Source organism: Chaetodon auriga, chromosome 16 (genome assembly GCF_051107435.1).
Source record: "Chaetodon auriga isolate fChaAug3 chromosome 16, fChaAug3.hap1, whole genome shotgun sequence".
NCBI lineage: Eukaryota > Metazoa > Chordata > Actinopteri > Chaetodontiformes > Chaetodontidae > Chaetodon > Chaetodon auriga.
In genome coordinates, this window is record NC_135089.1 from 11,030,828 (window position 1) to 11,043,157 (window position 12,330).

A 12,330-nucleotide genomic window follows, 5' to 3' on the forward strand; every position below is an offset into this window, starting at 1 on the left:
GAGTATTTTTACAAGTTAAGTAAGTACTTCTTCCGTCACTGCCTTTTAAAGACTGCAAGGTGTGTTTGTTGTGATGTCATCAGATCATGCAACATGTTTAGATTTGAACTGATCTTCCTGAATGTGCTTCCCGGGCAGAGAGGTGGAGACAACATAAAAGAGTCGTGATCAAGTTAGATCAAGCGGCAGATGTTCGGGCACTGAAGAGGAACCAAACGTAAGTACACTTGAATCAGTGTGTTAAATTGGCGACTGATCATATTACAGAGACTCTAAGTTAAACAGTAAGATCGTGGAGAAAGTTACTGGACTATGTTATCTTTTTTCTTTTGCACTGTTTGGGATTTATAACCCAGTCATGCTGTATGATATACATGTATTATTTATTCAGTGTATATTTATATATTCCAACTTTTCATATATCTGCAACGAGCACTTCTGCCCGCTAATTATGACTCTTTACTTGTACATGTTTTTTTAATCCAAAGTCTGGAAAGCTGAACGTCTTTCTTTTCTTTCGTTTTGACAAAAGTGAAACTTTGGAGCGGTGGGAGAAAGTGCAAATACAAGGAAGACGAAACCCACTATTATATTAAATAGCAGTACTGCATAAGAGAGTGTGCGTAATTTTAATACAATACATACAAATACATACAAATATAATATTTTTGAGTCAAAATTGATGGAACAGATATCCACACACTTGCAACGTGTTGCCACTCGCAGCAGTTTTTCTGGCCTCCACCACGCCCAGAAAGATTTCTGCCTGTGAACTTCCCTCCTCTCTGTTGTTGCCATGAACGATAGTAACGTACCACGTGACGCACATCTGTGTAGCAATCAGGAGATGCTCTGCATTAACCGTTTACATGCAAGAGTCCGTGCACCCCTGTTTAAAATCTAGACCAATTTGGGAAATTATTTTGTTGCAGTAGCAATTAAACATACAGCAAACACAGGATGTATACACAGTTATTTAGAAAAAGTAATTAAAAATATAAACAGGAATAAAAATAAAAAATATAACGAAGTAAAACTAAATATATAATATGTATTAGAATATATAATACATATTATATAATATCATAATAATATAATTTTAAAAAGTATATAAACAATATTTACAGCAAAAAACAACAAAACATTTTGTGCAAGTAGACCGAATGTGCAATGAGATTGTAAATAGTTAAATTAGTAGAAGAATTGATCGAAAACAAAGCTCTCTGGAAGCTGAAGGTTTTACCATGGCCCTCACATCAACATCACCTGTGGACAGACCTCAAAAGAGCAGTGCATGAAAAGAAGAATGGGCGCTAATCCCCAAAAACAAGAACTGAAAGACTCTAAGCTGACCACATTGTCAAAGGGTGTGTCACTAAGTACTGACCATGCAAGGAGCTCAGACTTTTTCTTGTGGCCCTCTTCCTTTTTGTTATTTTGAAACAGTAAAAGATGGAAATAAACAAATAATCTTGCTTGAAATAATTCAAGAAATGTGTGATCTTTAACTTTATACAGCTTGGAAATCAGGTCATCTTTTGGTTACGTCGTTATTCACAGTAACAGAAATTTTGAGCAAGGATAGCTAAACTTTTGCAGGCTGATCCATGTGCACACATTTCATGGTGGACTGTGATTTATAAACAATGCCTCCGGGTGCACGTGCATTTATGAGACGCATGCCATTTTTTGTCATTTTTGACGGACACTTTTGGTGGATCTGATGCACTTTTATAAATGAGACACATGACCTGTCAGTGTGGGACACTGGAAATAAAGTCAAAGCCTTCAGCAGGCAACAGTTACAGTACATTGATAAGTAAGATGGTGTTCGTTTGCTCTGCTTCCATCGACTTTGTGTCATCCATGACAACTGTCTTAAAATGTCAACTGATTAAAGGGCAATGATAATTTGTTTCTCTTCCAGTTGCTGGATTTGGTCATGGATGATTTTGTTCGCAACAAATTGACTGAATGGGGTCTCACCGAGTTCATACAAAAATTTCAAGGTAAAGTATTACCAAGTTTCTCTGTTGGTATAGATATTATACAACATTGATATGACCTATATCAATATTGAAATATGAGTATCTACTAATCCAGATATAAAAAAAATGGTGTAACATATTTCTGTAGTACAGTGCTGACATATCCATGATGGGAGGGATCAGTGCTGATAAATTCTGCCAACTGCTGTCTGTGTTTGATAAGCACAAGAGCACTCACAACTGAAGTCTTGTACATTTTCACACAGATAGAAGGAACGCTTCATTCATTTGAGAGTAACTGGTGTTCATTAGCATCTGAGAACACTGAGAATTGAGATGAGAGCTCATTGAGCATTAGCATTGAGACGAGGATCTCAGCACAAGCAGCACTGAACTCAAGACTGAAAAGTAACCAACAGATGAAATAGAGTCAAATCAATATGGACTCAGTTCATAAAGTTATCAGCTGTGTGAGGCTGTCATGCTCTTAAAAAAGTCAAATAAGCAGCTGAGCCAACACCTGTTTCACTCCTTATCAGATAAATTGCTGCAGCAATTTGAAATTTATTCTCATTTTTGCATGACCAAGATTCAACTGAATATTTTTAAATTACAGATGAAGACATTGACGAGGAAGGTTTTCTCTGCCTTGGTGATCATGACATTGATAACTTGTTGCCAAAAGTGGGACAACGGGCAAGATTCAAGAAGAGACTCAAGCTTTTAAAGGTAATGATTTGCGCTGTGAAGATATGTTGCACAAATACTGTATTTGGTCTCATAAATCTGACTTATGAAGATACAGTACATACATTTATCATTTACGGGAGCATCAACAAGTTTTGATGACGCCTACATACAACGGATTGTATTATGATATTGTATTTTCTTTGGTCACCAGAAAGGACAAAACACAACGAATCAGGAAACAGTTGCTTTATCTCCTCAAGTAAGTTGAATAAAGCTTCAGAAAAATAAATAACATTTAATCAGTTTATTATAATCATCTATATTTTCAATGTCTGCTCAAAAGTTTACATGATCTCGCACTTAAGACTATTTTATCTGCAGTGTCAGCAGGAGCATGAAGGAGCAGCTGGCTCTGCTCAGGTAAGGATGACACTGAATTTGTCAGGCATATAATCAGTGAACATTCCTCTATTCTTCATGCAGACGCACTTGAGGCACTGAAGTGTCCTGAGACAAAGTCACCGTTGACTGAAGAAGTGTCTCATTGGTTCAGGGGGTTGTTGCTGGATGCTGCTGTGATCACTTATTAGCCCTTTAATTTGCTCCAGTCCTCAGAGGTTTGAAAGTCTCATCCCAGATTGCATGAAAACACAAATTCAAATATCATGTGAACTGTAAAGATGTTTGTTCAGGCCGTTATTCATTAAATGCATACAAGAAGTGCACTATACATCAACCCGAGCATGTAACCTTTCCTTGTTATTCTGGAGTTGTCATGTCTGATTCTACACTCTCAGTCATCTGTTTTAGACATGAGTAACTTTATCTCAGCCTCCCGGTCTTTAATGTTCGTCTGCACATTGTTAATTGTATCTTCCACAGATGAAATGAGTTCTTCAGCCTCATTCAAGCAGACTCAGCAGCTGTTGGTGCCCCTTTGATTTTCTGCTGAAAGTCGTGATAGCTTCATGATGTCTGCACTGCTCACATTCTGTCTGTGGTCTATATCCACGTCACGAGCTAGCATGGCCCAATTCTGTTATTTTAACTTTGTCCTTTTTTCCAGACTTCAGCATTTTATTTTCCTCAAAACTCAAGATTAGATTAGTACAAGTTTTTAAAGGGTCTCAGGGTGGTTAAATGCAAATAATGAGATTGTTAATGATGGAGAAGAAGCAATCACTCGGGTTTCCAATCCAGATGTCCCCTGAATATCATTTCTTGATCAGATACATTTTTTAAGAATCAAATATTCATGTTCATCCTCAGGCTTCGCCGTCCACCAGTGACACAAGTGGTAAAGGTGAGATACACAGGATCTCATTGATTATATGTAGTGTTCATTGATGTGTTCAAGGCACTAATATTTTGGTTTAATTAACTACATTGTGACCAAGTTTTCATATTGTGAGAAAAACCAAAACCTTTCTTTTTGGCTCCTTTTTTTTTATTTATAAAAAAATGCAACAAGGGAAGAGAAAGTTGGATCTACAGGGTGAGTCCAGCCAATGGCAATCAGCAACTCCAAAACGACGTGGCACTACACTGGCGTCATACACAGGTATTTATATTACTTTTTAAACAATTTCAACCTAATATGGCGTTTGTGATGATGATAGCGCCCCCTGCATGTCGGGGTAGATTCTTACCTGACTGTCAAACAACCAAACAAATTAAAGGTTCCAAGTGAGCCGAGCCAAGCCAAGCCATACCACACATTGGGAGTGAGGCATCAGTAAACGTAGCCATGGCCTTTAACTATATGATGGTTTAAACCCAGACTACCTTTGGTCAGTGGCCATAATGTAAACCTGAAGATGCACTCTGAGGCATCCTTCATTAACGTGGCAGATAAGTTCCTCTCATGCTGCACATTATTTTTCTCCTTTTTTGTGTAAGAAGACACCTGATTGTGCATCACTGCTGAGTGAATAAAGTGGTTTATGGTTCCTGCTCATCAAGTTTTTACTTTTACTCTTGACAGAAGGACTCATCCTGTCTGATGTGAAAAACATCATGAGTCACGCTCAAAGGAGACTGTCTAAACAAGACAACAAGCTCAATAAGTTTCTGAAGTAAGTATTAAGTTTTTCATATTCCATAATCATTGTTGTTGACGTGGTTCCACTCCTGACCAGTGACCAGGCTCACTAAGAGATTTTAGACTGCTCTGTAGTGTTGAGCCAGTCTCAATTTTGGTGAAAATGTAAAATGTACTATGATTTAAAATGAAGGTCTTGCTCAATGTTTTTTATCAACCTACACACTGAAAGTGACACAGGGACATTCTCTGGACAGACAAAGTCAAATCGAACAGTTTGGATCAATACATTAACTAAAACTGTGCACAAAATAAATGTGAACTTAATAAATGTTCTGACACAGTCAGATGTTTCTTGGCCTTATGGCACAGAGTTGCCTTGAAGGAGCACAATACTTACTTGGTGGGGAATGCCAATTTTGATTATTGATACATTATCAGCTGATAAGATCGAGATTTATAATGGTTTAATACGTATCATGGATTGAGGAGAGCAAAGCTGATGAATGGTAATACATTAGGATGAGGGTCGAGGGGTGAGGAGATGAGGGAGTGAATGATGGAATGATGGAGGGATGACGGTGGAGAGATGGTGGATTAGGAGATGGATGGATGGAGTGATGCAGAGATGGGATGAACTGAGGGAGTTGAGGCTCAGGGTGGGGGAGATTTCCAAAATCGATCATTTAACCCCTATTTAAACTCTTGTACAACAGTGATAAAATCGATGATTTGGAGACAGACAAGAGGGAGCTGGTCGGTGTCTTTGGTAAAACTGGGGCTGGAAAAAGCTCGTTGATAAATGCCATCATTGGAGAGAAGAATCTTCTGCCCTCTGGAGACATCAGTGCATGTACCTCAGTCATAATCAAAGTGGAGGCTAACATGCACAGCCCGACGTATGAGGCAGAAATTGAGTTCATTACAAAAGAGGTAACGAGCTAAAGCTATTTGAAAAGTTAAGATATCGCTGCAAAATTACAGTTTCTGGATGCATTACATGCAGTTTAATGATACCAAGTTAAACATAACTATTATTTTATTTTCCAGGACTGGCAAGAGGAGTTGTGGTCCTCATTTAATTTCTTTAACAATAATGCAGATCTAGAAAATGATCGGGAAGATGACAGTGATGATCGTGACACAGCTGAAAAGCTTTCAGCTGTGTATGGAGAAGAATGGAAAGACAAATCCCCTGAAAACCTCATGGACAGCAAATATTTCAAAAAAGTTCCTGAATTTCTCCTTTCCATGAAGAAGACTTTGAAATGTGAATCAGTAAGTAAGAAGAAAATAGAAAATCTATCTATCTATCTATCTATCTATCTATCTATCTATCTGTAGAGAGGCAGGGGTTGACTCTCATGTTGTCAGTAGGCATAACTGCCTATTTGATGTTTTCTGCGTTCCCCTCCTGCAGTAGCAGTTTGTTGAGCGTCAGCTGTCACATCTGTTGACGAGGAGTCATTCACTCAGACAGCACGCGCCAGTAAAACAAGAAGAAGACAGCTGAATGTGTGAGGGATGGAGTACTTGCCAAAAAGGCTTAAAAGTATCTCATCAAAGAGGACGAGGCTTACCCGTCCTTAATGAAGAGCAATGTTCTTATATATTGTTGTTATATTATACTATCTTTCCCATCCGTTTTTGGAATCGCCCTCTCCTACTAATTGTCCCACATGCCAGATGTATCCCTTAAAATCACAATTGAAGCATACATAAATAAACTGCTGAATGTCTAAGCCCTTTTATGTTTTTACACATTGAACGCAGCCTTCACAGCATTTCCCTTTCAACCAGGTATCTAGTAACTAGTTGACCCAGTCCTTGTTGTCTGATATCTTAAAGCAAGTAGTTGCCCAGCAGTGATTTTAGGATTCACTGTGTGTAGCCTTGTCTAAATGTAAGGGGCATGTTGACAGTGGTAAGGATGGGGGGCAGACCAGGGCGGGGCACCTAAAAATGTCCCTTATTTTCAAATCACAGTATTGACAGGTATGCGTTAAGGTCCTAAGTGACATGACCATGAACACTGACTTGACTTGAATGTTCATATCAATAAAATCACCTTTGTTTTAATATTATTTTGTTGCTTGTTGCAGGCTGAAGAGCTATCTGCAAAACTTGCCAAATACACAAGAATTGACTCGAAAGACAGCGACAGTGAAGAAGAAAGGAGGTGGTTTTGGCCACTGGTGAGGTGTGTGACTGTCAGGGTGCCTCGTAATGATCTTCTCCAACATGTCACACTTGTGGATCTTCCTGGAAATGGTGACCGGAACAAGAGCAGAGATAAAATGTGGAAAGAGGTCATTCATTCATATTCACTGCTGTTTATTCTGCTTTACTGTGCTATCTGGAAACCGTTACATCATGTTATTACAAAGCACTGACCATTAATTTGTGATTACCTCATTGTTATACCCCTTCAGTTTGTTGGAAGTTGTTCTACCGTGTGGGTTGTGACCGAGATCAATCGAGCGGCAGCAGAGAAAGAAGCCTGGGACATCTTGGAAAGTGCCAGCAGCCTCATGGGAAATGGTGGCGAGTGTCAGCAAATCCACTTTATCTGCACCAAGTCTGATCATTTTGGAGATTCAGATGATCAGTGAGTGATTTAAGATGCCAGAATAGACCCGACACAACACGAGTGAACACGAACATACAAATACTATTAGAGATGGAAATTCATAGTTCAGTGTAGATCTCAGTTTTGGGATCACACACAGAAAAGAAAATGAAACATTATAAAATAACATTTCTATCATTTATTTTGAAAAAATGTAACATTCATCATATAATTTCCTAGAAAGTGTAAATTTCTCGGGAAATTCCTGGAAAGCACATTATTAATTATGTAACTGCTTAGAAACTTTGTTTATTTTCATAATAACAGCCAACTCAGATTCTTTGTTCTTTCCAGAAAACTCCGTCAGAAATCATGGACCTACAAAGTTTAAATCTTTTACAATATGAATGGTAGAGTTATCTTTAACAGTTACAGGATTTACAAAAGATAATTTTGACTTTTATTCTGAGAGGTGAGAAGACTGTATGGAATAAAAGATGATCTAAATACTGCACGAAGTGCAACTTGATGCAAATCTTTTCTTACAGTTCAGCCGCTGCTGTTCGTGCACTCATATCTAAAAGGAACATGCGAGCCAAGGAAGAAGTGACCAAAGAATTCAGAAAACTGCACAAGGTTAAGGTGAGTTTTATAGATCGACGGGAAATCAAACACAAATACTGTCTACAACTTCAATGCTTCCTTAAAACCTTTTTTTTTTTTTTTTCAGAAACATTTCAGTGAAGACTGTTTCGAAGTGTTCACAGTGAGCTCCAAAGAGTTTCTAAAGAAAAAACGACTCACACCAGAAGAAACTGGTGGGTGAAGTCTTCATATGTCAGCCCTTTGTAAATAACGCTCAAAACCTATTTTGTTTTCGTTTATGTTAAACACTATAATTCAAATAGGAGTGAATAATGTGATGATATTTATGTTCAAATATGTAAGCTGCAAACTGTACGTTTTTACAGAATTACCCAAACTTCAGGAATTTCTGCGAGGTCTCAATGACCGTCACTCAGAGACATTAAACTACGTGTCTGGAGCTCATGGGATTCTTTGTCTGATTCAAGGGGCCAGCTGCAGAGACGTGGTAAGAATAAGTCACTTCTATCATTGATTTACAGACACAAATAATATTCATCACGAATAAGTATGGTTAAGCAAACTCGCCTAAATCCAGTGAAAATGTGTTAATGATGCGTTTAAAAAGAAAAAATATTGTAGTGTTGTCACATTTAAAAAAGTTTGGCCATTGAGGTTGCTTGAGCAACAGAATTTCATGAATAAATAAACAATAAATTCTGTCTTCAACAATTAGGCAGCACTGTGCTTTCATTGTTTTTAATGCTGAATGTGTTGTTTTATTTCAGGCTGGTAAAAAAGCAGATGTGTGCAAAGACCTTGAAGAAAACATGAGGCGTGAACTGGACAAAGTCAGAAAACCCATGGAAAAGGCTTATAAGACCTTTGAAAAATGCCTCAGTGAGGGGGTTGCAAAATCAAAAAGGTCATGTCAAAGAGACCTGAAGTCTGTCTTATATCCTGTACGTATCTGAATTAGAATTACATCAAAACAACGATTTGGTTCTTAATCTGAATAACAACTGTCTTCACATGTTTTCTGTTCTGTTTCAGAAAAGGGTGTCAGGGAGTGCTTTTCACAAGATACTGAAGTGTGTGGTTGAGAACAACGGCACCCACAAACCAAAACACAGGAAACAAATAAACCTCAATGCGAAGCTGGCTTCACACTTGACTGACAGCATTGACGAGGAGTTCAAGAAGACCTTCCCGTAAGAAATGACTTCCTGAGAACATAAAACCTTTTGTTGACCAGTGATAAAAACTTCACTGAGTGTCTGGAATCAATAGATTCTACATTATACATTTATACAAGTTATGTCAGATCATACATACAGACAAAGGACATTATTGACGTCCAGTGCTGCCGTTATGAAACATGTCAACTTGTTAACGTGTTTCAGAAATCAGAGTAAATGTGAACCATTCAACGGGGTCATCGGTACATTTTCACTTGACACAAAGAGGCTGATTGAAAAGTACAAAGATGTCGAACTGCAGCTGATATTTCTCCAGACAGAGGTAAAAGATGAGACTAATAACTTCCTATCCATGAGTACATTATCAAGCTAAAAAGGTTTGAATCGATCACCTTGACTTTATTTAAAAAACATGTTTATCTGTATTTCTTGTGTAGGAAGAAAAAACCAAGACTATACTCCACAAAACCATCCGAGAGTATAAGAAGACAATCTACAGAAGTCTGACGGAGACAATTGGGGAAACCATGGAAGAATGTTATCAGAGTAAGATCATGACACGTACAGCCTGACAGCATAATAATACATGTTTACATTCATTGTGTTTGTGCAGAAATGTTCTGTTTTTTTGTAGCTGCAGCAGGATTTGAAGGATCAGGCACGCTGGAAAAAATGAGGAGCGCTATTGAGAAGCACATACATTATTCAAAGGACACCATGTTTGAGCAGACCAGAGATGTTATGTTGAGCCAGCTGACATACTTGAAGGTTTGTCATGTTTTGTAGTTTGTCATACAGTGATGACAAAATAAAACACATTTGCTGCACATCTATATCCACTATTCTATGTCATCATTTACATGAAGGCTTTTTCTCTATTCTAGTGAAACATGCATCATCCTGAAAGTTGCTTATGCTACTAAAACACTGCAGGCGCTGTTACAAACATGCAGCGTCATTATTAAGCTCAGCAGCTATGAACTGTTTTTCCTGTCTGAGCAGCCCTCTGAGCCTCCATTTCAGCAGTTAATCCATGCAGCTTTCAGCTAATCTTGAACACAGTATTTGGCCGTATGAGTCAGTGATGATGATTTTGTTGCTGAATTAGGAGTACATCCTGAAGACGCTCAAGGACACACTGCAGAAATCAATCGAGCTGTCACTCAAGACAGATGGTGACTCACTCCCAGGTAAAGGGAAGGCATCAAAATGAAAACATGATAATCACTTAAAATACTGTGATAATTGTTTTGAAATGAACTAGTGGACAAACTCGCAGCAGTGTAATTAATAGCGAACTCATAAACAAGGCATTTTTCTTTTTAAGATGTTAAAGTGGAGCTTGCAGAGGTGAAGAAATACTACAAGGTCCTGATCGGGAGTCCGGATGAAGAAGACTAATGTGGTAAAACATCTGTTAAAATGTCTCCATAATTGGCCTGATTGCATTATTTCTGCATAATGCCTGATTATAAGATGTTCTTGATCATGCTAACAGTGCTTTTCATGATGCTAGGCCTGAATCTGCAGCTGGCCCAGGAGCTGCACTGCATCCATGACATGTGCACAGGTGTGTTTTAGTGACAGCGACTGATCCAAACCAAGCTTTCAAACAGATAACAGAATGGATCATGTGACAGCTCTACCTTCATGACTTGTCAATGCTAACCTTGCTGTTAGATGAGAGAGAGTTTAGATTAGATTTTATTTTGGGGGGGAATTTTTTTTTTTTTTTTTTTTACCATTTATTGATTGAAAATCAGAGAAAATGTGGGAAGGGCAGTCAGATTCACAGCAGGGACGTTGTGGTTTTCATGGAACTAGTTTTAGCCTCTACACGGTGATGAAGTCCCAGAGACTTTTAGTTTTTAATGATTTTATTCTCAAATACATAAACGTTTTTTCCCCATGTTCTGATTTTTTTTTAATGATTTGGGCATATGAGTTGATTGGGGCGCTTTCAGGGATTTCAATGACTTTTTTCTTTCATGTTCAAAATCAAAACTGTTGCTTACTGAAAAAAAAAAAAAAACTTTCTGTGTGTGTTCAAATATGAGAAATGGAACAAACTAGATGGGAAATAAGTCATTCAGTTATTTAGTTAACAACTGTTTTGTTTTCATTTCCACGGATTCTAAATGTAGAAATGTACTTGATATGATTTACTGGCAAATAAACCTCAATCAAGTTCATGTTTGAGTCAAAGTGTCACGTGTCAGCAGTGCCAGAGGCTTCAGAGTGGACCTCGGGTTCAAGACTGATGTTCTCTCCTTAGCATGCAGATTATATGGAAATCACGGTCTTCTTACCCTCCTTCAAACCCCAACCCTTAATGCCAAAATGGTGACAGAGAGCTGAAAGAGAAAACCACTGTAACTGAAGAAAATCAGTCAGTGTAAAAAGAACTGACAGCAAGAAAAAGAATGAGAGATTATCTTTGAAAAACATGTCATCATGCAAAAAATATCAAAATGAAATCATTTTTTCACCTGAACTTTTCCATTTATACAATCACAAAGAATGTAATTAATAAGATGAATGATTTAACTGCTTTACAGCACTAATTGTGATACTTACTGTTGGTTCGCCACCCAAAACCACATTTATGCCTATTGACTGTTATGGCATCAACCCTGTCATTCACAAGTATTGTTGTCTTTATTTCTCATGTTGGAGAGAAAAAGATCTCCACAGTCCTGATGCTGTTCATTTCCAAACTTTGTGACATACAAGCAACGGTGTTTGTTCTGCTGTCGTCCTGATAATGATCGCTCTTTATGTCCAAACAGCTTCAGCTGAGGTGTGGTGTTATTCATTCAGGGTTAATGGTAATGACAGGTGCAGTTGTATTCTGTTTGTTCATGTTATTAAAGTTCCTCTTGCAGACATGTATAAGGACCAAATGTATGGAGACGCATCAGTAGGACCGGTTTTATTACTGCTTGTTGGTGCAGGGGTTCATCATCACTCATATCAGTTCCTGTATTACTGTGCAAGATATAAATTAATACAATTTAAGTCAACACATAAGATAGAATGAATTCCAAAGAAAAGTGGGATCACAGGGGAAAAAAAACTTTAATATCAGTAGCATGACATGACTCAACCAGTAAAGCAGTTGCAGGAAAACACCCTGTGTTATGTGGCTGGCCTCTGCCTTCAGGGTTGCTTCAGGATCAACAGAGAGTATTCGTTTTTAATGGGTGTTACGCCCCAGTCTAGGGGAGCCAAGACGCAACATAAAAGAGTGACAAAAAA

General features: G+C 38.1%; 1 protein-coding gene across 1 annotated transcript; it reads left to right on the plus strand.

Moving 5' to 3' along the window:
• The first annotated feature begins 150 nt into the window (after positions 1–150).
• LOC143334417 (nuclear GTPase SLIP-GC-like) lies at positions 151–11,263 on the plus strand. The gene is made up of 23 exons (XM_076753206.1): positions 151–217; positions 1,928–2,009; positions 2,605–2,717; positions 2,890–2,937; positions 3,060–3,098; positions 3,948–3,981; positions 4,150–4,239; positions 4,663–4,753; positions 5,436–5,652; positions 5,770–5,997; positions 6,822–7,028; positions 7,152–7,327; positions 7,837–7,930; positions 8,019–8,106; positions 8,260–8,381; positions 8,662–8,835; positions 8,927–9,084; positions 9,277–9,394; positions 9,510–9,618; positions 9,707–9,840; positions 10,181–10,262; positions 10,400–10,477; positions 10,589–11,263. Exons 2-22 carry the CDS (start codon positions 1,943–1,945, stop codon positions 10,471–10,473), a joined length of 2,463 nt encoding a protein of 820 aa, XP_076609321.1. The 5' UTR covers positions 151–217; positions 1,928–1,942; the 3' UTR covers positions 10,474–10,477; positions 10,589–11,263.
• Positions 11,264–12,330: the final 1,067 nt, after the last annotated feature.